Source organism: Neoarius graeffei, chromosome 4, assembly GCF_027579695.1.
Source record: "Neoarius graeffei isolate fNeoGra1 chromosome 4, fNeoGra1.pri, whole genome shotgun sequence".
Lineage (NCBI taxonomy): Eukaryota > Metazoa > Chordata > Actinopteri > Siluriformes > Ariidae > Neoarius > Neoarius graeffei.
The window spans coordinates 84,767,862-84,795,856 of NC_083572.1; the positions used below are offsets into that span (position 1 = coordinate 84,767,862).

Here is a 27,995-nt window from a genome sequence, read left to right on the forward strand (position 1 = left end):
TGATGACGATGATGATTATTCTTAGATCATCACAAATGATGAATCCGTCAGAACTTGGAATACTCCGGCCAAACCAAATTTCCACAAACAAGAGGAACGTCAATCCGCCTATGAGCCGAAGGAGATTCTCTGTAGCAAGAGGCGGTAAAGCTCCTGACAAACCCTCCATTCAAACCCCCAAACCCACAGTACAGGTAACAGTTATTACTCCAGGCCTCTGTGTCCGTGTTTGAACGGAGACTCAGGTTCAGGCTAAAACATCTGTTTCAATAATGTGTTCACTGACTTTTTGCTTAGGTGTTTGATGAAGCAGGGAACGACGTCACGCCCAGGTCTCTGTACCAATTGGGACCTGGAGCCATGCACAGCAAAATATTCACAGGACTTGCCGTATCACAAGGGACTGCCTCTAATGTTCTGTCCACAGTGTACCAAACCACAACTGCAGTCTCTACAGGACCCTTTACCATGTAATTATGCTGCCAATTGAGTGGTAGTTCATAGCTGTTGCTTTCTATAGTACATGAGCTCTCTCCCTTTGTATCAGTGGAAATCAGACTCAGACCTTCAACATGAAACTGAATGATAATAATTAAGGATGTTCTATTCCAGGTCTGCTTTAGAGAGTAGTTTAACGTTGAGGGGGAGTCGCTCTATTACAGGAACAGCCTTTGATGAAGTTGAGGAGCCTCACACAAAAAAGAAACCCTTGACTAGTCCTTCAGGTTTGCCCATCTCTTTAGATCTGTCTACTTTATGAAACTAAGTATGCTATATGGCCAAAGTTTGTGGACATCTGCCCATCAGACCTAATATACTGTATGCTTTTTGAGCATCCCATTCCAGATTCTCATCTCATCTCATTATCTCTAGCCGCTTTATCCTGTTCTACAGGGTCGCAGGCAAGCTGGAGCCTATCCCAGCTGACTACGGGCGAAAGGCGGGGTACACCCTGGACAAGTCGCCAGGTCATCACAGGGCTGACACATAGACACAGACAACCATTCACACCTACGGTCAATTTAGAGTCACCAGTTAACCTAACCTGCATGTCTTTGGACTGTGGGGGAAACCGGAGCACCCGGAGGAAACCCACGCGGACACGGGGAGAACATGCAAACTCCACACAGAAAGGCCCTCGTCGGCCACGGGGCTCAAACCCTGACCTTGCTGTGAGGCGACAGCGCTAACCACTACACCACCGCGCCGCGCCCATTCCAGATTTATTCTCCTTTTTTTTTTTTTTAACTTGAACTCTTCTGGGAAGGCTTTCCACTAGAGTTTGGAGTGTAGCTGTGGGGATTTGTGCTCATTCAGTCACAAGAGCTTTAATGAGATCAGGCACTGATGTCATGCAAGGAGGTCTGGGGTGCATTCAGTGTTCCAGTTCATCCCAGAGGTGTTCAATGGGGTTGAGGTCAGGGCTCTATACAGGACACTCGAGTTCTTCCATTCCATCCTTGGCAAACCATGTCTTCATGGACCTCACATTGTGCACAATGACACTGTCATGCTGGAAGACGGTCGAGCCTCTTAGTTCCAGTGAAGGGAAATTATAATTCTGTAATGCTGCATGCAGAGACATCCTATACAACTGACTAAATCTGGAACGGAACGTTCAAAAAGGACATATAGACGTGATGGTCAGGTGTCCGCAAACCTTTGGCCATATAGTGTATGTACTAAAGAGAAACAGGTTTCAATTCAGGAAACCATGTAGTTTTCAGAAATATGTTGTCAAAAATGTGAAGGTTTTTCCCAGGCCTCCACACAAATAAATTCAGTACCTGTGTTTATCTAAATCTATAACACTGACTTGTGTTTGTTTCTGAAAGTCCAAAAGGTCCAGATAGAGGAGCAGATCGAGGAGGCCCTGCTGGACAATCTAGTGGATATTTACCTCACTGAGTCAGAGATCATGTGCTTCCTGGACATCCCTGCAGAGTCCGTATCTGTTGACTCAAAAGAGGCTGAAGCTGTCGAGTAAGATCCCAGGCTCTTTCATTGCACTCTCTGTATCCAGAAACATAAGCTGAAGTGTGTGAAAACCATGCTGAGATCGTGCAACCCGATTGCAAATCATCACTGAGCTCTTCGGTTGATTTCTTTACAGAAATACAGAATTGTATCAGCTTGATACATAAACATAACTTGATCAGTGCATCTCTCTCTCTGTTTGTGCCTGAAGGAAGAGGAATGAGGTATATAGAGAAATTTGCAAGAACAGACAGGGGAATGATAAATACGTAGAGCGAACAATGCAGACGATTAATGCAGCATCCAAGTCTAAAGGAATCCAAAGTGATCGCATCATCACGGTGGAAAAAGGCAAGTTACTGTGTATCTCTGTAATTTTTGATTGTATGACAAATCAAAAAGGTTTTGTTTAGTCATACAGTATAACATCAGTGTTTAAAGCAGAAACTGACTCAGGGATACAGTTGATAAAGAAATTGATACAAAAATAAATAAAAACGGTGTCCTCTTTAGAAGAACTTCTTATAGGTACTGTAGAGACAAAAAATATGAGCTGTAATAATAAAAGCAATGTATATATTTCGGAAAAATTCTATATAACGTAACTGTGGTTTTTAGTGTCCATCCGTTTTGGCGTATCACTACAGTGACATGGCCGCTCTGGTGGCTTCAACCATCAAAGTGTCTAGAGAACATTACAGTAGTGGTTTCCCATTGCCTTCTACTGGATTATTATACAGGTTTTCTCCTCTCAACCATTCACACCTATGGACAATTTAGAGCCACCAGTTAGCCTAACCACATGTCTTTGGACTGTGGGGGAAACCGGAGCACCCAGAGGAAACCCACACAGACATGGGGAGAACATGCAAACTCCACACAGAAAGGCCTCCATCAGCCGCTGCGCTTGAACCCAGAACCTTCTTGCTGTGAGGCAACGGTGCTAACCACTACACCACCATGCCGCTTTTTAGTAGTGTATAAGTGTATAATTACCGCAATAATATGTTGAACCTGTTATCCAAGTAATATCTATCTATCTATCTATCTATCTATCTATCTATCTATCTATCTATCTATCTATCTATCTATCTATCTATCTATCTATCTATCGATAGGCAGGCATGTCACTGGACACTTAAACCCAATCGAAATGTATTTTCTCCTAGGATAATAATAAGCATAATAAATACAAGCACAAGGTCATTTAATTTGATTTTACTTCACCATACATTCCTTTTGTTTCGAAAAACTTTTCATCTTTGTCCCAGAAACATTTGTCCCTTTGCATATGTCCTTGCTACACCTATTAAATTTACAGACTTAACATGATGCATTTTAAACATTTTCTCCGCTCACTCAGTTTTGTGTCTTATTACATTTGACTAGATTTTATTGGCGCTACCTTAATCCCTGTGTGCAGGTGCCATGGCCACCAACTGGGACATCTATGACTTGTCTGTAGACAATAAAACAAATGAAGAGGAACCCATCGCTGCTGATGTCTCCTCCCCTTATCACCTAGAGTCAAACAGAGGTCTCCAGAAAATCATCTCCAGACTCAGTACCACCAGCATAGGTAAATGTGGCGACTTCATTTACTGTAACGTCCATGTTTCAACCTTTTTATTTGTTATTATTATAATTATTATTATTATTATGGAAGGAATAACGCAACAGGTTGTTCTGTTATAAGTAGATGATGTGGTGTGATGTTTTATTTCTTTCGTGCCACAGTAATTTGCCAGTGCTATCATTTTTAGCCATTGATAATGACATTCAGTATTGTGGAACATCCATCAGACAAGTTAGTTCCTGCTATCACTTACATTATAGCAGCTATAAACAATCATTCCCTCAAGTCCTTTGTCCTGAAGACGCCTGTGTTGGAAACCTACAGTTACAGCTTTACCTGACTGTTACAAAGCACCGAAACTGGAGACTCCTTCCAAAGATGCTAAACAAATCTCTTCTCACAGTAAACTTCACCATGTCAACAAGTACACACCTTGTTATCTGGACATTGTTTATGTGGAGCATCCACTATACAAGTTCCAGTATAAGTTGTTACTGTAGAAACAAACACAATACTACAACCTCAGTTCCAAAAAACTTGGGATGCTGTGTAAGCTGTAAATAAAAACAGAGCGCAATCATTTGCAAATCGTGGAAACCTGATATTTCATTGAAAATAGTACAAAGACGACATATCAGACGTTGAAACTGAAATTTTATTGTTTTTTGAAAAATAGATGCTCATTTTGAATTTAATGTCAGCAACACATTTCAGAAAAGTTGGGACAGGAGCATGTTTACCACTGTGTTGTATGACTTCTACTTTTAACAATACTCTGTAAATGTTTGGGAACTGAGGAGATCAATTGCTGTAGTTTTGAAAGAGAAACGTCCCATTCTTTCCTGATGTACAATTTCAGTTGCTCAACAGTTCGGTGTTATCTTTGTTGTATTTTGTGCTTCATAATGCGCCAAAAGTTTTAAACGGGAGACAGGTTTGGACTGCAGGCAGGCCAGTTTAGCACCCGGACTCTTTTACTACAGAGCCATGCAGTTTTAATATGTGCAGAAAGCGGTTTGGCATTGTCTTACTGAAAGAATGAAGGCCTTCCCTGAAAAGATTTTGTCTGGATGGCAGCATATTGCTCTGAAACGTGTTTATATCATTCACCATTAATGAGGCCTTCCCAGATGTACAAGCTACCCATGTCGTGTGCACTAATGCACCCTCATACCATCACAGATGCTGGCTTTTGAACTGAGCACTGATAACAAGCCGGATGGTCCCTCTCTTCTTTAGCCCAAAGAATGTGGTGTCCATGATTTCTAAAAAGAATTTCTACTTTTGATTCATCAGACCTCAGGACAATTTCCCACTTTGCCTCAGTCCATCGTAAAAGAGCTCGGGCCCAGAGAAGGTGGCGGTGTTTCTGGATATACATAGTTTGCACATGACGTCACAGAGTCGGGGATTCCCTAGTGGCGGCCATCTTGTGGGTCAAGCTTATCATACGGGTCACTGAGCACACATTGTAACGCGCGAGTACAAAGTCTTCAAAAGAACCCAAGCAGGCTATTTAAAGCTAGCAATGGTGCACACCTGTTGTATTCACGGCTGTTGTAATAGGTCAGATGATGACGTCAAGCGGAGCTTTTATGGAATTCCCACTGTACGGGAGCACGAAGGCAAGCAAACAAAGAAACTCAGCATACAAAGGAGAAATCTATGGCTTGCGAGAATCAACCGCAAGGATTATCAGCCTTCCAAACACAGCAAAGTCTGCTCCGATCATTTTGTAAGTGGTAAGTTGTTTAAATAAACAAACAATCAATTGTGTTTAAGTTTGTTTTTGGAAACCAAAACATCGTGTAAACAATCTCTGGAGAATGCCTAACTGGAACCGCCGAGTGTACGTTTACATTGTAATGTACACTTAATATCGCTCGTTTGTCATGTTTCTATTTGAAACTTGTCACTTCACTCACGCAAGGGTCATTTTTGAAAAACATTTTAGGTCTATTCTGTATGATTTGATTTGTGTTTAATCAACTTATTATGGTTGCATAACATTCAACAGTCTATTTAATGCTAGAATATATAAAGTTGTATATATCAGACAGCCTTTAAAGTTTGATGAAGTCAGTTTCAGGCTTTGGAGCAGGCTTTGGCAGTTTCAGGCTTTGGCAGCCCTGCATAGTCACTTGAAAATGCATCTTTGTCCACTTTGTAGGGGTCAATTCCCCCAATCAAGGCCAGTTTGGCTGCATACCGTTGTCGTGAGATGTCGTCTAATGTATCTATATACTTCTGTTTGCTTGATTTTGCTGACATTGATCTTTATTTTAGAAAACTGACTATATAACGTCATAAATTCGTCCGAGATAACGTAGCCGGTAATGGCGATGGTCCGTTTTGTTTAACCCACAAGATGGCGGCTGGAGGGCTTTCCCCGGAATGCCGTGACGTCAGTGAAAACCATGTATTGTTTATATCTGGTTTTAACTTGCATTTGTGGATGCAGTGATGAGCTGTTTTCACAGACGATGGTTTTCTGAAGTGTTCCTGAGCCCATACAGTGATTTCCACTACAGACACGTGTCTGCTTTTAATGCAGTGTCGCCTGAGGACCTGAAGATCACAGGCATCCAGTGTCAGTTTTCAGCCTTGTCTCTTGCATACAGAGATTTCTCCAGATTCTCTGAATCTTTCAGATATTATGTACCACAGATGATGTGATCCCCAAATTCTTTGCAATTTTACATTGAGGAACGTTATTCTTAAATTGTTGCACTGTTTGCCCACACATAGTCTTTCACAGAGCTGTGAACCCCTCCCCATCTTTACTTCTGAGAGACTCCGCCTCTCTGGGATGCTCTTTTTAGACCCAATCATGTTACTGACCTGTTGCCAATTAACCAATTTAGTTTTTTGAAAAAAAATTTTTAGCATTACACAACTTTTCCAGTCTTTTGTTGCCCCGTCCCAACTTTTCTGAAACATGTTGCTGATATCAAATTCAAAATGAGGATATGTTTTTTAAAAAACAGTAAAATTTCTCAGTTTCAACATTTGATATGTTGTCTTTCTACTATTTCCAGTGAAATATAGCATTTCCATGATTTGCAAATCTTCACATTCCATTTTTATTTACAGTATACACAGCATCCCAACTTTTTTTTGCAGTTGGGGTTGTATAAGCCTCTGATTTTAATAACTTCCAGCACTATCATAATCAGAGCTGCTATTAGAGAAAATTAAATCAACAACTTCTGACCAATCAGTTTCAAGAATGTTATATAACATGCGAATAATTCACTGACCCTGCTTTATGTACTTAGCCACTAGCGCTAGCTCCCAAAGAGAGATGGAGGCTTCCCCAACTCAGATGATAGAGAAGCTTGACCAAGAGCACATCCTGCACTCAAAGAGGTTCCAGCAGTCCCTGCAAGTGATGGAGAGGACGGTTCTGCTGAACATCTACCAACACAAACTAGCTACCTACAAAGAGCTGCCCATACTGCCGGGTAATGAGCAGTGTCCAAACATTCATCTGTTGAATAAAATGCAGCATGAATTCTTAAATCAAATGAGATTACTGACATATTATTTTCATCATGTATGTTGTATATGTTCAGTGAAAAGCCTGTATTTAGCTTTAGGCTTTATTTGTCTTCTGTATGTTTCTACATTCACTGGCCATTTTAATAGGAACTTGTTCTTGATTCTAAGATTCCTGTTCTTGGCTGCAGGAGTGGAACCCAATGTGGTCGTCTGCTGTTGCATGCTGAGATGCTTTTCTGCTCACCACGGTTGTAAAGAGTTGCTATGAGTTACTATATTCTTCCTGGCAGCTCGAACCAATCTGACCATTTTCCTCTGACCTCTCTTAGCAAGGCGTTTGTTTCCACCCACAGAACTGTCGCTCACTCAGTGTTTTTTACACCATTCTGTATAAACTCTAGAGACTGTTGTGTGTGAAAACCCCAGGAGATCAGCAGTTTCTGAAATACTCAAACCAGTCCATCTGGCTCAAACCAACACCCACGCCACAGTGAAAGAAATTCACACTTTGAGATCACAATTTTTCCCATTCTGATGTTTGAACATTGTGAACATTAACTGAAGCTCTTGATTTGTATCTGCATGATTTTATGCATTGTGCTGCTGTCAAGGGATCGGCTGATTAGAGAACCGCATAAACCAGTAGGTGGTTGCGTGTTCCTAATAAAGTGGCTGGTGAGTGTATATTTATCTATTGAAGCTCGTAGATTTATAGAGCATGCCGATGGTTTCTTTTCTGTCCAGATCCAGACTGTGTGCCGAGCGTGAGTGAAGAGGACAGAGAAGACGTTGAGGAAGAGGATACGCTGAGCCCAGCTCTGGAGCTCCTCTGGGCCTTCAGCTGTGAGCTGACGAAGGGCCACAGTGTCTGCAGCATGGCCTGGAACAAGAAAAATCCAGTAATATTCTACACACTGTTTCAGCCCTCATTTTTCTCATTTAATTGATATAAATCTGCTGTATCCATGTGAATATTTTAATTATCTGGCATAATGACCCTACAATATGTTCTTGATGCTCTCGATCAGCTTACTTGCTCATTAGGGGCCTAAATCTACATCTGCTCAAGCTGCTTTGTTTCCGTCTATTGTTAAAAGCATATAAAATACAAATAAAATGTAATTGATTCCTAGTTAATCATAAAATCTTACACAGTCATCTTATGTTCCACTGTAGGACATTCTGGCAGTGGGATACGGGGAGTTTGACTTCACGAATCAGAAATCCGGACTGGTCTGCGTCTGGTCTCTGAATAATCCTACTGTAGGAGTCTCATTCACTTTATAACTCAGAATGTCAGAACCTTCTATAGCAGTGACTGTGCTGTTAAGTGTTTCTTTGTATGTATTATAGTGGCCTGAGTGGACTTTCAGCTGTAAATCCAGTGTGACATCCCTGGACTTCTCAAACACTAACCCCAATCTGTTAGCAGTGGGTCTATATGATGGCACCATCGCTATCTACAACATGCAGAGCTCTAACGCAACGCTGATCTGTGACAGCAGGTAGTACAATGAACACTTTTATTTCACACTTCATTGGAAGCATAAAAAGAATGATCACGACTAGGCTCTTCATTTTTGGAGGCAGAACCCTCCCATACTGAGTACTATGAAGGGTGCCTCTCTCTCTCTCTCTCTCTCTCTCCCTCTCAAAAGTAACAGTAATTTTCTAAAAACTTACTCTTAACATGTTCTAGTGTTGCGTCATCCATCCCTGACACTTATTTAAACAAGAACAAGTATTAATTTGTTCATTCATTCATCTTCAGTAAACTCTTTATCTTACACTACGTTCACACTGCAGGCTGAAGTGACTCAAATCCGATTTTTTCGCCCATATGTGACCTGTATCCGATCTTTTATTGACAATATGAACGACACAGATCCGATTTTTTCAAATCCGACCCAGGCCGTTTGGATATGTGGTCCTAATTCCGATTCCTATCCGATCTTTTCATATGCGACTTCAGTCTGAACCGCCAGGTCGCGTTCATCCGACTTACACGTCATCAACAAGCCACAAACGTCACTATTCTGCGCTGAAGTAGGCGGCGGGTCTCTCAAAAAAAGTTACAACAACATGGCTTTGATGTTCCTTTGAACGGAGGTTGCAGTCACTACCCCGCAGAACGCCTGAGCCAAAACCCTTGCCCTCTTCCTTCTCAAACTCCTCCTTAACATCAGGCTATTGTGCATGTTCTGGCTCCGTCGCAACAACAACTGCATCATCGCCAGGTACTCCATGCTGGCTACTGTCACACACAGGAAACTTTAGGTTACTTCCGTAAACACTGGCCATGCTCACTGCGTGTGACGTCGTCGTATCCTGCAATGCGCATGCGGAACACTTTTAGGTCGCTTTTCGTTCATACTGAGGATCACATACAAGTCGCATATATTTGTTAATGTGAACGACCTCACAAAAAAATCAGATTTCACAAAAAAATCGGAATTGAGCATTAAGCCTTGCAGTGTGAACGTAGTGTTAGTCTGGGTCGTGTTGAATACAGAACCTGTCCTGGGAACACTGGGCATGAGGCCGGAGTATAGGAACACCTAGGTGTAATTTAGAGTAGTCAGTCCACCAACTTGCCTGTTTTTTGGGAGGATACCAGGGAATCTGGAGGAAACCCACATAAACATGGGGAAAAAGTGCAGAATTACACACACACACAATTACACACACACACACACACACACACACACACACACACACACACACACACACACACACACACACACAGTACCCTGAGCTCAGGATCAACCTGCAAATCATGCCACCCCAGAGCAAGCTTTGCAACTTAATAGTGAACAAATGGACTGAGCAGCAAATATTTACATTTACACAGATATTTACATTTACAAATGTGACCAGATACACGCCTCATCAGCTACCAGCTCATGTACGATTCGATTTCGTGGAATAACTGTTTTATCCACATTCACTTGATTTTGAGAAACAGAGCATTTTTTTTTCAAATTCCATAAACAAACAAAATCTTGATACAAAACGTCCAACAAAATCATTTCCGCTTAGAATGTAAAGAAACCGGTGAAATGACAGTAGTAATTTGTGAAAAATACGATAATAATAATTCTTGAAAATTAAAAAAAAGATATGTTCTTACCATGAAATACCTTGATTCCATATTTTGTTGCTTTTTTAAAAATATTTTGGGGTTTTGTTTTTGAGTAGAGTTTTTATTTCGTCCTTAGTTGGTTCAGCAACACGCGCCACCATGTTCTTCTTCTTCTTTAGGGATTTTTTTGGCAGTTGGCAAACCAACTTAAAGGTGCATTACCACCACTGACTGGGCTGGAGTGTGGAACAGGAGACCGTAAGGTGCAGGAGGCATTATGTTTTCGGGTTGTCCGTCTGTCTGTCCATGCGTCCGTCCCGAAACCTTGTGAACGCGATATCTCAAAGGCTAATGAAAGGAATTTCACCAAAGTTTCACCATTTGTGCGCTTTGGGACAAACATGACCTGATTAAATTTTCAGATCAAAAGGTCTAAGGTCAAGATCACTGTGAAGTCAAATGTCTGTCTGAAAACCTTGTGAACACAATATCTCCAAGGCAGATGAAAGGAATTTCACCAAACTTTCACCATTTGTGCATTTGGGGACAAAGATAAACTGATTAGATTTTGAGATCAAAAGGTCTAAGGTCAAGGTCACTGTGAGGTCAAATGTCTGTCCGAGAACCTTGTGAACACAATATCTCCAAGGCAAATACAAGTAATTTCACCAGGTCAAGATTACTGTGAGGTCAAATGTCCATCCCCAAATCACAACTTAAGGCGTGTAGTCTACCCGGCGGAGGCATCCCCATCGACGCCGTTGGCATCGAGTTCTATCTAGTAAAAATATATATATACACACACACACACACACACACACACATACATACATATACACACACATACATATACACACACACACAGTGGGGCAAAAAAGTATTATTTAGTCAGTCACCAATTGTGCAAGTTCTCCCACTTAAAAAGATGAGAGAGGCCTGTAATTTTCATCATAGGTACACTTCAACTATGAGCGACAGAATGAGAAAAAAAAATCCAGAAAATCACATTGTCTGATTTTTAAAGAATTTATTTGCAAATTATGGTGGGAAATAAGTATTTGGTCAATAACAAAAGTTCATCTCAATACTTTGTTATATACCCTTTGTTGGCAATGACAGAGGTCAAACGTTTTCTGTAAGTCTTCACAAGGTTTTCACACACTGTTGCTGGTATTTTGGCCCATTCCTCCATGCAGATCTCCTCTAGAGCAGTGATGTTTTGGGGCTGTCGCTGGGCAACACGGACTTTCAACTCCCTCCAAAGATTTTCTATGGGGTTGAGATCTGGAGACTGGCTAGGCCACTCCAGGACCTTGAAATGCTTCTTATGAAGCCACTCCTTTGTTGCCCGGGCGGTGTGTTTGGGATCATTGTCATGCTGAAGGACCCAGCCACGTTTCATCTTCAATGCCCTTGCTGATGGAAGGAGGTTTTCACTCAAAATCTCACGATACATGGCCCCATTCATTCTTTCCTTTACACGGATCAGTCGTCCTGGTCCCTTTGCAGAAAAACAGCCCCAAAGCATGATGTTTCCACCCCCATGCTTCACAGTAGGTATGGTGTTCTTTGGATGCAACTCAGCATTCTTTCTCCTCCAAACACGACAAGTTGAGTTTTTAACCAAAAAGTTCTATTTTGGTTTCATCTGACCATATGACATTCTCCCAGTCCTCTTCTGGATCATCCAAATGCTCTCTAGCAAACTTCAGACGGGCCTGGACATGTACTGGCTTAAGCAGGGGGACACGTCTGGCACTGCAGGATTTGAGTCCCTGGTGGCATAGTGTGTTACTGATGGTAGCCTTTGTTACTTTGGTCCACTGTTTGAGGTTGTGGACAGGTGTCTTTTATACTGATAACGAGTTCAAACAGGTGCCATTAATCCAGGTAACGAGTGGAGGACAGAGGAGCCTCTTAAAGAAGTTGTTACAGGTCTGTGAGAGCCAGAAATCTTGCTTGTTTGTAGGTGACCAAATACTTATATTACCGAGGAATTTACCAATTAATTCATTAAAAATCCTACAATGTGATTTCCTGGATTCTTTCCCCCCATTCTGTCTCTCATAGTTGAAGTGTACCTGTGATGAAAATTACAGGCCTCTCTCATCTTTTTAAGTGGGAGAACTTGCACAATTGGTGGCTGACTTTTTTTACCCCACTGTGTATATATATATATATATATATATATATATATATATATATATATATATATATTTTTTTTTTTTTTTTTTTTTTTTTGGGGGGGGGGAGGGGGTTATATTCTTGTAGCTCTTTCTGTTTCTTTTAAATAGTTGATAAAGTGATGTATGCATCTCACTTGATGCGCTCTGCCATTTTGTTTTTCTCTACTCATGGTATATGAGCTGATAGCCTAGTAGTAGAGTAGCCAATCAGAGTTTACGATTGCTCATATACCATATACCATGTACTACTTTGATTTGTTTTATTCATTGTAATTACAATTTACTGTTACTAATTGTAATCTTTCATATTTGAACTTGGCCCACATTTATAAACATCAGTAATCTCAGTGTTCAGTGGGTGTTCTCTTTGAAAACGTCCTTTCGATACTTCAAAATTGACTGCAGTCAGTGAAAAAACTTTTTCAAAGCATTTTCATTGGTTGTTATGACACCAGATGTTCACTTGTTAACGATTTCTCTATTGATTCTGCTCAACACAAAAACATTTCAGGCAATAAAGAAAAACGCTGACACAGGAAGGAAGCCTGGCTAAGAGGTTTTCAAAGTCATGGACCTGTTTATCTGCACTTCTATATGGATGTAATGCACTTAAAGCAAAGAGAGGAAAGATTGTCAGTCATAATATTCCTGAGTTTCTTATTTCCCGTGACCTCCCATCTTATACAGTTTTACAATTTCCTCACTGGTTTTTTTTTAGAAATTTCTGTAGAAATTAGAATTATAATATAGCACATGGTGGTACATAGTAAAAAGAGCAGTGGTAAATACAATACAATACAATACAGCTGGTAAAAACACTTTGATTGTGAGATTTGGATAACTGTTTGGTTAAGGAGTTCCTGATGATCACACTCATTTGCCACTGTAACACATGAGGTCTGACTTTAGCTGCTGTATCAATGACCATGTTTCATATCCTTGTGCAGGGATTGTGCCCAAAAACACACAGCTCCAGTGTGGCAGGTGAAGTGGATTGTTCGCATATATCTGTCAGGAGAAGTTGAACGAGAGACGCTGTTCTCTGTGTCTGCTGATGCAAGGATCAGCGAATGGGTCTTTCATCAACGCCTTGAGTGCACCGGTAAATTGATAAAAAAAAAAAAAGTCAAATGTGTCTGTCGTGGTGGAAATGGACAGTTGGTTCTTTATTAAGGTCAAAGAGGAGTTGATAAAATTCTCTTCAGTCCTCCAGGTCCATTTTCATCATTAGACAAGACTGATCTATGTGACTGTTCAAAAATAATTTTGTTCATGTCATATAAAACGATGGTAAAAGGTTAACTTACTTTCACTCTGTGCCTGTTGTGTGTCATTGGTTTGAACCAGATATGATGAAGCTGAAGAGGATACGGAACGAAAAAACAGAGCAAACATGGAAGCATGAACCATTGCTCTCTCGCTGGGCGGTTGGACTGTGCTTCGATTTTCACTGCTATGTGAGAAAATTTCCACTGGATCAAACACATACACTCAGTTTACTGTTAAATGAACAGTTCACTTACACTGCAGATGTAGTTGATCAGCCAAGACATTTTGGTTTGTGAAGTTTGCTTGTCCAGAAATGTACTGGACCTTTAAGCTAATGTAGCTAACAAGTAATGAATGTTTTATAGCTAGCAGTCTGGCACCGTGTAAACTGCAGGCCTAAACCATCACAAATCCTGACTTAGGGCTTCCAAGTGGTACTACAAAAAAAAAATTCATTCCATTACTGGGAGGTCACAAGTGGCCCGGAGTTCACGAGAGGAAAATCTGCCATGCTCTCTGGGTGAGAGGGATTACGGCGGTACTCTCTGAGCTCAAGTATGTAGAAGAGGGTAGATAGCAGTTTGTGTTCAGCTTCCCTGTGCTGCAGCTTGAGCAGCAGTTTGATAAGATGTGATGCTTCTCATGTCTCAGAAGAAGCACAGCCTAGCCTTCACCCTCCCCAGTTAGTAGCTGTAGAGTGATAGAGGAAAGCTTGCTCGTGTGTGTGTGTGTGTGTGTGTGTGTGTGTGTGTGTGTGTGTGTGTGTGTGTGTGTGTGTGTGTGTGTGTGTAACTGACCAATGTGGGAGAAAATGGGATTTAAAAATCATCCCACAATAGACTTCAGTTGGCTCAACCAAATTATTTGTACTGAAATTGTTGCTATAAGGTTAGAAGCACATAATTGTTTAGAATGTCATTTTAGAATGTAGATTTGCCCTCACTGGCACGAAGAGACGTCAGTAAACTCTGTTCCAGCATGACAGTGTCCTTGTGCACAAAAAGAGGTCTATAAAGCCATAGTTTACGAAGGTTAGAGTGGAAGAAATTGAGTGGCTTGCACAGAACCCTAACCTCAACCCCACTGAACACCTATGGGATGAACTGGAACGCAGACTGTGCAGCATTGTGCACCGGGACAATGTCCGATCTCACGAACGCTCTTGTGGCTGATTGAGCACAAATTTCCACAGGCACATTCCAGAAAACTAGTGGAAAGCTTTCCCAAGAGGGTGGAGGCAGCAAAGGGGAAGGAAATACTTGCCAGTGCCATGGTTTTCGAGTGGTTTTAGATGTTCAACAAGAGCATATGGACTGTTTCACAGTCAGGTACCCAAGTGGCTCTCTGCATGAAGAACTAATACCATCCCAACTGCAAATTAGGCCAAAAAAAAAATGTGTGTGTTTCCGGTTACGTAGATTTCAAAACTAGGGTCGGTAGGCAGGCTTTTTTTTTTTGAATTTTTTTTTCAAGATGGCTGCCATAACCTATATTTAGACAGGAATAATTTCACAAAATATAATGAATTTCTTTGCAGGTCACCTGAGTTACCACCTTCTGATGAATCTGATGCAGCATGAGACACCTTTTAACATGAATGTTTCTGTAAATATAACAGCTCAATACACCATGAGAGAGAGAGCAGCCCCACCCCTCTCTGCTCCCTGAGTGCAGCTCGTCGCCTTGGTAACGGTGCAGGGAAAAGACACAATATAACAAGCAAAGAGCGCTTTTTCTCAGAGTTCCCTCTCCTCGAACAACGCTGATTTACACGGAAACGAAAGGAGCTATTCACAAAATTCTTTCACATTGAGTGCTACAAGGCTCCCATGAATACATAAATGTAATTTTTTTTGTCCCTAGTGTAAAAAATGTGGACACTAGAGCGAGTTAAAAACAAGTGACTTTTCTGATTTTGCAGTAAAAGCGCTGCCACGTTTATAATGTGAGTCTATGGGAGAGCGCGGCTGTCCTCTCCTCACTTTCAGGCTTCTCATTCAAAAACTGTAAATCCTATCGCTCAGGGAGACACTTGTCTTGATTCACACAATGTGTGACTACAACTTTTGAGAAAATTGTGTGTAGAGTGAAAATTGTGGCTGAGAAAACAGTTTAAATGAGAAAGTTAGAGCTTTTTTTTTCCAAGCTGCCTACACTCTAAACTCCTGAGCGCCGCTTGTGTGTAACGCCATAGACACCCATTATAAAGCCTGAATTTCTCCAGATGTGCTCATGGTGTTTGATCTGTGACTGATCAAAAAGTATAGAGCCTAGCAAAAAAAGTTGAATGCCAGATCCACACAGGAGAATTTTGTCTCCGTTTTAAAGTTTGAATCATGTCTCTAGGTGAAAGACAAAATAAGCGTTATCTCTGCTTCTGTTCCCTCCGACACACTACTGCCTCCGCCGAGTGCGCGCGCACACCGCATGTCGGGGCCGGGGATGAGTTACTCTCCCCTGATCAACCAAGTCGGCGGGGAATTTGTGGTTATTATCGGTACAAACAGCGCGAATCACAACTTAAATGAGTGCGGTTCAGTTTGACATTATTGTCAGTTCGTTAGATAAACATTTAATTTTATTAAAATCGAAAATTAATATTTAGAGCCTGTGGGCTACAAAAGTAAGTCATTAAAGTAGCCGGCTGGACTTAATTGTGTAGTCGGCTGTATGGCCGGCAGCCGGCGCTTGTGGAAAGCCCTGATTTTCCCAGTGAGTGACAAAAACTTCCGGTTCACGCGGCTGGGTTATATGTAAAAGTCGCGACTGGGAAAAAAACGAAAAAAAAGTTTAGGGTCGGGCGGTACGGATTAGGGTCGGTCGGGTAACCGGAAACACACATATTTTTTTTTTGGCCTTAGCCATTCGTTTAAATACATGCACATACCAGCCTAACATACTATTAAAGCTAGACGGCCTTTCGATTTCATAAAATCGGTGAAATTTAGTTCCCTCTGAAATTGTGATACGTGTTTATTTCTATAATATCTCACAAAAATATCAGGCCATTCTGTGGCTGGGAAGTTATTTAATTTGAGGAGATTCCTGGACAAATAAGGTGCATGAAATCACTCGCTTCACGCAGTCAAGCAGACAGAGGAAGTCCGTGTGCGCATGCACAGGTTTACCTTCTTCTTATTTTGGGTTTTACGGCATCCGGCATCCACAGTGCTACATTATTGCCATCTACAGGTTTACCTTGACCGTGCACTGACAGTTACATCATTCTGTCGCTAAACAAACAGCTAATCACACCGAGGTGCTCGCTGACCACCGATATTTATTAGTTTGGTCTTGCGTTTCCTTTCCTTCGCAACATAACATCTTTTCTTATCGCTTTCCGTTACTGTAGTCGGTTTTTCACATTTCATTCGCACACTCACGTCCTCCATTTTTCTCTCCTGTTTCAAATTTGTATCCCACAATGCCTTGCGTGAACAGGGAAAGCCCACCACGTGATGCATGATGTAGTATCTTGAATTGGGTCATGGTGAAGCAGGAAAAAGTAGTGGAGAATTTAGGGCCATGTGGCCCTAAATTCATTACTTGTTCTATTTAAAAAACTAATAAAATTGGAAGTCTATGATTCAAATTCAGTAGCTTTCAGTCCATGAAACAAAAGTAATTGAGTGTCAGGGAAAATTCTTTTTAATGACCTACATGTGAAAAATCTGAAAGGCAGTCTAGCTTTAAGTAACCCCATTTTTTACCATTTTTTGTGTTTCAACCTTATTTGGTTTAGTTTGAAGAGGTTGCCAATCCTAATATTAAGCTATCTTACATCCCCTGAATAATTTAGTTGAAGCCTCATTTCATACTTGAAGAATTATTGCCAATAAAGTTGACCACAAATGGATACTGATAGGGTAACAAGGGTATATTTAAAAGTAACTTGTCTGTCAAAAATGTCTGGTAATGTGGTCCTTATTAAAGTTTTTTTTTTTTTAAAAAGGTAGTTCTTAGACAAGTAGCTCATGATTCTGAAAGTCCAGGTCCATGTAAAGTGGTGCTTGAAAGTTTGTGAACCCTTTAGAATTTTCTATATTTCTGCATAAATATGACCTAAAACATCATCAGATTTTCACACAAGTCCTAAAAGTAGATAAAGAGAACACAGTTAAACAAATGAGACAAAAATATTATATTTGGTCATTTATTTATTGGGGAAAATGATCCAATATTACATATCTGTGAGTGGCAAAAGTATGTGAACCTCTAGGATTAGCAGTTAATTTGATGGTGAAATTAGTGTCAGGTGTTTTCAAATCAATGGGATGACAATCAGGTGTGAGTGGGCACCCTGTTTTATTTAAAGAACAGGGATCTATCAAAGTCTGATCTTCACAACACATGTTTGTGGAAGTGTATCATGGCACGAACAAAGGGGATTTCGGAGGACCTCAGAAAAAGCGTTGTTGATGCTCATCAGGCTGGAAAAGGTTACAAAACCATTTCTAGAGTTTGGATTCCACCAATCCACAGTCAGACAGATTGTGTACAAATGGAGGAAATTCAAGACCATCATTACCCTCCCCAGGAGTGGTTGACCAACAAAGAGCACTCCAAGAGCAAGGCATGTAATAGTTGGCAAGGTCACAAAGGACCCCAAGGTAACTTCTAAGTAACTGAAGGCCTCTCTCACATTGGCTAATGTTAATGTTCATGAGTCCACCATCAGGAGAACACAACAACAATGGTGTGCATGGCAGGGTTGCAAGGAGAAAGCCACTGCTCTCCAAAAAGAACATTGCTGCTCGTCTGCAGTTTGCTAAAGATCACGTGGACAAGCCAGAAAGCTATTGGAAAAATGTTTTCTGGACGGATGAGACCAAAATAGAACTTTCTGGTTTAAATTAGCAGCGTTATGTTTGGAGAAAGGAAAACACTGCATTCCAGCATAAGAACCTTATCCCATCTGTGAAACATGGTGGTGGTAGTATCATGATTTGGGTCTGTTTTGCTGCATCTTGGCCAGGACAGCTTGCCATCTTTGATGGAGCAATGAATTCTGAATTATACCAGCAAATTCTAAAGGAAAATCTCAGGACACCTGTCCATGTACTTAATCTCAAGAGAAGGTGGGTCATGCAGCAAAACAACGACCCTAAGCACACAAGTCGTTCTACCAAAGAATGGTTAAAGAAGAATAAAGTTCATGTTTTGGAATGGCCAAGTCAAAGTCCTGACCTTAATCCAATCGAAATGCTGTGGAAGGACCTGAAGCGAGCAGTTCATGTGAGGAAACCCACCAACATCCCAGAGTTGAAGCTGTTCTGTACAGAGGAATGGGCTAAAATTCCTCCAAGCCAGTGTGCAGGAGTGATCAACAGTTACTGGAAATGTTTAGTTGCAGTTATTGTTGCACAAGGGGGTGGCATCAGATACTGAAAGCAAAGGTTCACATACAGTTAGGTCCATATATATTTGGACACTAACACAAATTTTGTTTTTTTACCTGTTTACTGAAACATATTCAAGTTATAGTTATATAATGGACATGGACATAAAGTCCAGACTTTCAGCTTTCATTTGAGGGTATCCACATTAAAATTGGATGAAGGGTTTAGGAGTTTCAGCTCCTTAACATGTGCCACCCTGTTTTTAAAGGGACCAAAAGTAATTGGACAATTGACTCAAAGGCTATTTCATGGGCAGGTGTGGGCAATTCCTTCGTTATGTAATTCTCAATTAAGCAGATAAAAGGCCTGGAGTTGATTTGAGGTGTGGTGCTTGCATTTGGAAGATTTTGCTGTGAAGAAAACATGCGGTCAAAGGAGCTTTCCATGCAGGTGAAACAAGCCATCCTTAAGCTGCGAAAACAGAAAAAAACCCATCCGAGAAATTGGTACAATATTAGGAGTGGCAAAATCTACAGTTTGGTACATCCTGAGAAAGAAAGAAAGCACTGGTGAACTCATCAATGCAAAAAGACCTGGATGCCCACAGACGACAACAGTAGTGGATGATCGCAGAATAATTTCCATGGTGAAGAGAAACCCCTTCACAACAGCCAACCAAGTGAACAACACTCTCCAGGAGGTAGGCGTATCAATATCCAAATCTACCATAAAGAGAAGACTGCATGAAAGTAAATCCAGAGGGTTCACTGCATGGTGCAAGCCACTCATAAGCCTCAAAAATAAAAAGGCTAGTTTGGACTTTGCTCAAAAACATCTAAAAAAGCCAGCACAGTTCTGGAAGAACATTCTTTGAACAGATGAAACCAAGATCGACCTCTACCAGAATGATGGAAAGAAAAAAAGTATGTCGAAGGCATGGTACAGCTCATGATCCAAAGCATACCACATCATCTGTAAAACACGGCGGAGGCAGTGTGATGGCTTGGGCATGCATGGCTGCCAGTGGCACTGGGTCACTAGTGTTTATTGATGATGTGACACAGGACAGAAGCAGCCGGATGAATTCTGAGGTATTCAGAGACATACTGTGTGCTCAAATGCAGCCAAACTGATTGGTCGGCGTTTCATAATACAGATGGACAATGACCCAAAACATAAAGCCAAAGCAACCCAGGAGTTTATTAAAGCAAAGAAGTGGAATATTCTTGAATGGCCAAGTCAGTCACATGATCTCAACCCAGTTGAGCATGCATTTCACTTGTTAAAGACTAAACTTCAAACAGAAAGGCCCACAAACAAACAGCAACTGAAAACCGCTGCAGTAAAGGCCTGGCAGAGCATTATAAAGGAGGAAACACAGCGTCTGGTGATGTCCATGAGTTCAAGACTTCAGGCAGTCATTGCCAACAAAGGGTTTTCAACCAAGTATTAGAAATGAACATTTTATTTACAATTATTTAATTTGTTCAATTATTTTTGAGCCCCTGAAATGAAGGGATTGTGTTTAAAAAATGCTTTAGTTCCTCACATTTTTATGCAATCATTTTGTTCAACCCACTGAATTAAAGCGGAAAGTCTGAACTTCAACTGCATCTGAATTGTCTCATCTCATCTCATTATCTCTAGCTGCTTTATCCTTCTACAGGGTTGCAGGCAAGCTGGAGCCTATCCCAGCTGACTACGGGCGAAAGGCGGGGTACACCCTGGACAAGTCGCCAGGGCATCTGAATTGTTTTGTTCAAAATTAATTGTGGTAATGTACAGAACCAAAATTAGAAAAATGTTTTGTCTGTCCAAATATTTATGGACCTAACTGTACTTTTGCCACTCACAGATATGTAATATTGGATCATTTTCCCCAATAAATAAATGACCAAGTATAATATTTTTTGTCTCATTTGTTTAACTGGGTTCTCTTTATCTACTTTTAGGACTTGTGTGAAAATCTGATGATGTGTTAGGTCATATTTATGCAGAGATATAGAAAATTTTAAAGGGTTCACAAACTTTCAAGCACCACTGTAAGTACTGGCACATAAGGTGATATACTTGGCTTCTTAAAATGAGCTATAGTGATTACCAACAAATAACATGATGTTTGTCTGGCAAAAATTGTCCTCTCCAGAAAAAGAATTATGCTCTCACCATTAGCCAGGTAACAACACAATGCTGTTTGTATTCTAGCTACAACCCCGATTCCAAAAAAGTTGGGACAAATTACAAATTGTAAATAAAAACGGAATGCAATAATTTACAAATCTCAAAAACTGATATTGTATTCACAATAGAACATAGACAACATATCAAATGTCGAAAGTGAGACATTTTGAAATTTCATGCCAAATATTGGCTCATTTGAAATTTCATGACACCAACACATCTCAAAAAAGTTGGGACAGGGGCAATAAGCCCATGTTTACATTAGACCGTATCAGCGGATCATCAGATTCACGTTTTTAAAACGATTAGTGTGCACACAGCAACACCAATACACGATTTGCGTGCACACAGCAATACCAATACATGGATACGCTCGGCTCCGCAGGCATCCTGCGCTCCAAATCACTCCGCCCTGAACAGCGAGTGCCCTCTGGAGGGTGCGCACTCCGGCCTTGCGCAGCTCACAGAGCACGCGAGTGAAGTGAACAAGCTGTGATTCGGGACTGAGCCCCTGTGTGTGAGATCCCAGCGCACATCACTTGCCACTTGCAAGTGGAAGGATGGCAAGCCTAAAGACAATCATAACTACACAATGGGCAGTATTTGCATCAGTATTTGCAGTATTTTCATACTTTTATACTCTTTAATGAAAGGTGATACAAGGCGGAAGTCCGCGCCGTTTTTCAGCAGTCGCGTCACATGACCAACGCCAGCGAATCAGGAAGGTGGATGTCACAGTGACGTTGTCCAATGAGACGCCAACTAGAGCTCAGCGCAGCGTATCCGCGTATCTCAATGTTTACACAGCACCGGAGCTGACACGATCTGGATTGAATACGTGGACACTGGCGGATTCCCGTTTCCCGGCATTTCCAGGCGGTTTAATGTAAACGGACAGTGCATCCGCGAAGAAAACGAGACAGATACGGTCTAATGTAAACGTAGCCTAAGAGGCTGGAAAAGTTAAAGGTACAAAAAAGGAACAGCTGGAGGACCAAATTGCAACTCATTAGGTCAATTGGCAATAGGTCATTAACATGACTGGGTATAAAAAGAGCATCTTGGAGTGGCAGCGGCTCTCAGAAGTAAAGATGGGAAGAGGATCACCAATCCCCCTAATTCTGCGCCGACAAATAGTGGAGCAATATCAGAAAGGAGTTCGACAGTGTAAAATTGCAAAGAGTTTGAACATATCATCATCTACAGTGCATAATATCATCAAAAGATTCAGAGAATCTGGAAGAAATCTCTGTGCGTAAGGGTCAAGGCCGGAAAACCAAACTGGGTGCCCGTGATCTTCGGGCCCTTAGACGGCACTGCATCACATACAGGCATGCTTCTGTATTGGAAATCACAAAATGGGCTCAGGAATATTTCCAGGGAACATTATCTGTGAACACAATTCACCGTGCCATCCGCCGTTGCCAGCTAAAACTCTATAGTTCAAAGAAGAAGCCGTATCTAAACATGATCCAGAAGCGCAGACGTCTTCTCTGGGCCAAGGCTCATTTAAAATGGACTGTGGCAAAGTGGAAAACTGTTCTGTGGTCAGACGAATCAAAATTTGAAGTTCTTTATGGAAATCAGGGATGCCGTGTCATTCGAACTAAAGAGGAGAAGGATGACCCAAGTTGTTATCAGCGCTCAGTTCAGAAGCCTGCATCTCTGATGGTATGGGGTTGCATTAGTGCGTGTGGCATGGGCAGCTTACACATCTGGAAAGACACCATCAATGCTGAAAGGTATATCCAGGTTCTAGAGCAACATATGCTCCCATCCAGACGACGTCTCTTTCAGGGAAGACCTTGCATTTTCCAACATGACAATGCCAAACCACATACCGCATCAATTACAGCATCATGGCTGCGTAGAAGAAGGGTCCGGGTACTGAACTGTCCAGCCTGCATTCCAGATCTTTCACCCATAGAAAACATTTGGTGCATCATAAAATGGAAGATACGACAAAAAAGACCTAAGACAGTTGAGCAGCTAGAATCCTACATTAGACAAGAATGGGTTAACATTCCTATCCCTAAACTTGAGCAACTTGTCTCCTCAGTCCCCAGACGTTTACAGACTGTTGTAAAGAGAAAAGGGGATGTCTCACAGTGGTAAACATGGCCTTATCCCAACTTTTTTGAGATGTGTTGTTGTCATGAAATTTAAAATCATCTAATTTTTCTCTTTAAATGATACATTTTCTCAGTTTAAACATTTGATATGTCGTCTATGTTCTATTCTGAATAAAATATGGAATTTTGAAACTTCCACATCATTGCATTCCGTTTTTATTTGCAATTTGTACTTTGTCCCAACTTTTTTGGAATCGGGGTTGTACAATTTCTTGCCACCAACAGCATTCAGCAGAAAAATGTATTTCCATCAAGGACCTCATTTAGTTCACAAACTGTGCCAAAAAATTGAACTTGATTTTTTGATGTTAAGTGACACAAACTTGTGTACCCTGACTGTGAAACACCTCATATGGGTGTGTTGGTCAAGAGTCCAAATACTTTTGGCCATATAGTGTATATAATTTCATAAAACAGCAAAATAAATAAAAAATAAAAACAAAGCTTCATTTTTGAAAGCTACATTAGCCTTGTAGCTTCAGTGCAAAATTAAAGACGCAAACTCCAGATGTGAAGCATGCCTTGGCTGGCTGACTGCTTTTGGATAGAGGAGAACATTGTGTGAATACATTTATCACAAATTATCACTTCAGTATCTTTATTGTCGCAATATATATTTATTGTTGTTGCTTGTGTCTGTGCAACAGGATTCCAACATGTATTTGGTGGGAACGGAAGAAGGACATATTCATAAATGCTCCTGTTTACACAATGAGCAGATCTTAGAGACCTACAAAAATCACTTAGTAGGTTCCTTCTATACACAGCCACACACACAATCCATTATATGTACAGTACCAGTCAAAAGTTTGGATACACCATCTAATTCAATGGCTTTTCTTTATTTTTATGAATTAAGATCTTTCATGTCTTAAAGTAATGATAGACGTCGTTTCTCTTTACTTAGTTGAGCCGTTCTTGATATAATATGGATTACTACAGTTGTGGAATAGGGCTATTTACTGTATTTTTATTATTTACTATTTGATCTCAAAACACGTTAAGAAGACACGAAATTGCACTAATTAACTTTTGACGAGGCACGCCTGTTAATTGAAAAGCATTCCAGGTGACTACTTCACGAAGCTGGTTAAGATAATGCTAATAGTATGCAAAGTTTTTGGCATGCATTTTTTAGTCTTTTAGTCCATTGTTAGCACTGGTTTGCATTTCCTGATTCATCACGTAATGCTTCAATCTCATTAGGGTCCCGTCTATAGGGTTACATGGTCACCATTTTATCCAGAAATCTTCCTGAGCTGTTCTGCAGACTGGACCATTCAGCTTTGGCATCGGGATCATTTTACTCCAATGATGAGCTTTACTTCCGTTAAGAAAGCTGTGTATGATATCATGTGGTCCCCTCACTGGGCTACTGTGTTCGGGGTGGTCAACCAGGACAGAGTGGAAATCTGGGATCTGGGCGCTAGCATGTAAGCACCATCACCATTCTTATTTGAGTTTATACCACTCTTTTTGCTAACAGATGCCTAACCAATGAAAAGGTGCACTATGGCGTGTTTTTCCCTTCTGTTACTTATTTTGGTTCACCTGAATGCTCATTCCTGGATCATTTCTATTTCGCAGTTTGAATCCGACTTTAGTAACTAAGGTCGTTCCAGGGGTGAAACCAACCTGTCTGCTATTTGCCATGGAGACCGACTGTGTTCTAGTAGGAGACAGTGAGGGCCAGGTCAGTGTCTACAAGCTGCAGAACTTCACAGCAGGAGAAGGAACACAGGTGAGCTTCAACAGGTCAACTTGTTCATCCTGTACATCATAACAAGTCACACAATAGGGTCTAAAGGTTTGACCCTGCTACCAAGAATGTTTTTTATTCTATCTCTTATGAAAAATTAAAACAAAGAGGATAAAATTATATTGTCATACAAGATTAGGTCACTGTGTGCTAAACTAAATAAAACAAGAGAATGTTTATTATTGACTGAAAATTATTATTGGGATGCCAGTGCTTAATAAAACAATTCTTAGTTTTAGCTTCTAAGCTTAGGGTCGTATTGGGGTGGCACGGTGGTGTAGTGGTTAGCACGGTCGCCTCCCAGCAAGAAGGTTCTGGGTTTGAACTAGGGGTGTGCAAAAATATCGATACGGCGATATATCGCGATACTTTGTCTTCCGATTCAATATCGATATTTTTTCAAATGATAAATCATGTTTCAGACGGGTTGTAAATCCAGTACGACTTCCGCACCTCCGCTCCGCGAGGTGTCGCTGTGCCGCTCCCTCACTGCAAGGCACTCTTCGTCTTCTCTTTTTTCCCCGGCGGTTGCAGTGAGGAAAAAAAACAAGCAAGCATGGCTGTTAACGTAAACCTAGAGACGCCGCCGAACTTTAAGGCAGATGTTTGGAGGCACTTTGGATTCCAAAGGAAAGGAGAAAAAAACAGTGAGCCGGACAAAGAGTATGCACTCTGCAAAACCTGTTTCGCTCCAATTAGATATTCAGGTAACACAACAAACTTGCGAACTTACTTAGCACGACACCACCCCGACATATTAGCTCAGCCGGAGCCGCTGAAACCCGACCCGAAGCAAACTACACTGGACAGCGCCAAAGTCCTCCCGTCTACTTCAGTGATGTGTGACTTACTGTAACTGTGAACTTAATTTTGTCATTTAAGGCCAAAGGCAAGAAGCTGCACTTTATCTTGCATTTTCAATTTTAGTGTGTGTGAGAGACACTGCATTTTATTTTGAGTATTTACTCTAAGTTCAGAAGAAACATGATTCACTGAGGTTTCAGTTCAGTGTGTGGACACTGACCCACACTGCACTTTGTTTCATATGTGCTCAGGGAGACTAAGATGCCCACTGCACTTTTCAATGTGTTTCAGACAGTGTGTTGTTCCTGCAAAATAAGCACAAGTTAAATGTTCTCAGGTACATGTTCTCAAGTTTCTCATCTCATCTCATTATCTGTAGCCGCTTTATCCTTCTACAGGGTCGCAGGCAAGCTGGAGCCTATCCCAGCTGACTATGGGCAAAAGGCAGGGTACACCCTGGACAAGTCGCCAGGTCATCACAGGGCTGACACATAGACACAGACAACCATTCACACTCACATTCACACCTACGGTCAATTTAGAGTCACCAGTTAACCTAACCTGCATGTCTTTGGACTGTGGGGGAAACCGGAGCACCCGGAGGAAACCCACGCGGACACGGGGAGAACATGCAAACTCCACACAGAAAGGCCCTCGCCGGCCCCGGGGCTCGAACCCAGGACCTTCTTGCTGTGAGGCGACAGCGCTAACCACTACACCACTGTGCCGCCCGTTCTCAAGTTTACAAAGAACAAATTGATATTAGTGTTAGCACTGAAATGTATGTGCAGTCTGCAGTGCAAGTTTTAAGTTTTCATAAAACAATTTGATTCTGCTTGTTAAGCAGCACTGATGTGTCCATGCCTACAGAAAAGTTGAGAATACTAGCACAGAAATGGGAATTTTCTGTATGTTGTAGTGAAGCGACTTTTGGTTTTGCCAGCAGTGGAATAGAGACAAATATATGTCTGGCAAGAGTGTGTAGTTATGTATGTGAAATGTAATTTTACAGTGGTCAATAAATTCTGATTTTCTTCAGTGACACAGATATCGTGATGTGGTTGAAATTTCTTGCAATATATCGATTATCACAGAATCGCTGTACCGTGATATTATCGTTATCGTGGGCAAAATAATCGCCATAGTATCGTATCGTGAGGTATCTGGTGATACCCAGCCCTAGTTTGAACCCAGCGGCCGGCGGGGGCCTTTCTATGTGGAGTTTGCATGTTCTGCGTGGGTGTGCTCCGGTTTCCCTCACAGTCCAAAGACATGCAGTTAGGTTGACGTGGGGCGGCCTTGAGCAAGATACCTGAACCCTGACTGCTCCCCGGGGGCTCTGGGTGTGTGCACGTGTGTGTTCACTGCTTCAGATGGGTTAAATGCAGAGGATGAATTTCGCTGTGCTTGAAGTGTGCATGTGACAAATGAAGGTTTCTTCTTCAATATTGTATAGTAAGTCTTTCATACACTGGTGCTCATGATTTTATTGTTTTGTTTTTCAGCAGGTGGACATATTGGAGGACATAGTCAGCTCTACACTGGCCAGTTAGACCTGAGAGAGAGAGAGAGACCATGTGTGTCTGTCTAATAGGAATAAACTAACAATTTATGTACATTGTACAATTTCTAAAAGCACTTATGCCCTACGTCTGGCTGGAGTCTCATCACATTGCTCCTGTGGAGAACGGCCCCATATGGACAGTCAAAAGACCCACTTGGAAGATGGCTCTGGACACTTAGTTTTCCTGTGATGGCTGAGGACTACAATTGTGGTCATAACTTCAGGTCTACAGTTGTCATTTTTGCACTCAAGTCTCCATCAGTGAACAGCTGATAACTTCAACAAAATAGACTTCATGCTAAAACTATATTTCCTGTTTACACAGTTGTACTTTGTGACTATATAGGACACTGTTATGGAAGTGAGTTATTTATAAAATCACTCTATCTGTTATCACCCAAATGAGGATGGGTTCCCTTTCGAATCTGGCTCCTCTCAAGATTTCTTCCTCATGATGTCTCGGAGTTTTTCCTTGCCACCGTCACCACAGGCTTGCTCAGGGATAAATTAGGGATAAAATTAGCTCGTATATTTAACGTCTTTAATTTTCCGTGAAGCTGCTTTGCGAGAATGTCCGTTAAAAACCTGATACAAATGACTTATGAAGAGTTTTCCAGATAAAACT

At 41.3% G+C, this 27,995-nt stretch overlaps 1 protein-coding gene across 1 annotated transcript; it reads left to right on the forward strand.

The window, feature by feature from the left end:
• Positions 1–2: 2 nt before the first annotated feature.
• On the forward strand, positions 3–27,894 carry dnai4 (dynein axonemal intermediate chain 4). Its single transcript, XM_060918465.1, has 16 exons — positions 3–194; positions 298–470; positions 613–725; positions 1,836–1,983; positions 2,189–2,328; positions 3,401–3,556; positions 6,832–7,017; positions 7,799–7,953; positions 8,231–8,317; positions 8,408–8,559; positions 13,270–13,424; positions 13,670–13,779; positions 23,891–23,989; positions 24,450–24,676; positions 24,831–24,984; positions 27,315–27,894. Exons 1-16 carry the CDS (start codon positions 3–5, stop codon positions 27,357–27,359), a joined length of 2,292 nt encoding a protein of 763 aa, XP_060774448.1. The 3' UTR covers positions 27,360–27,894.
• Positions 27,895–27,995: the final 101 nt, after the last annotated feature.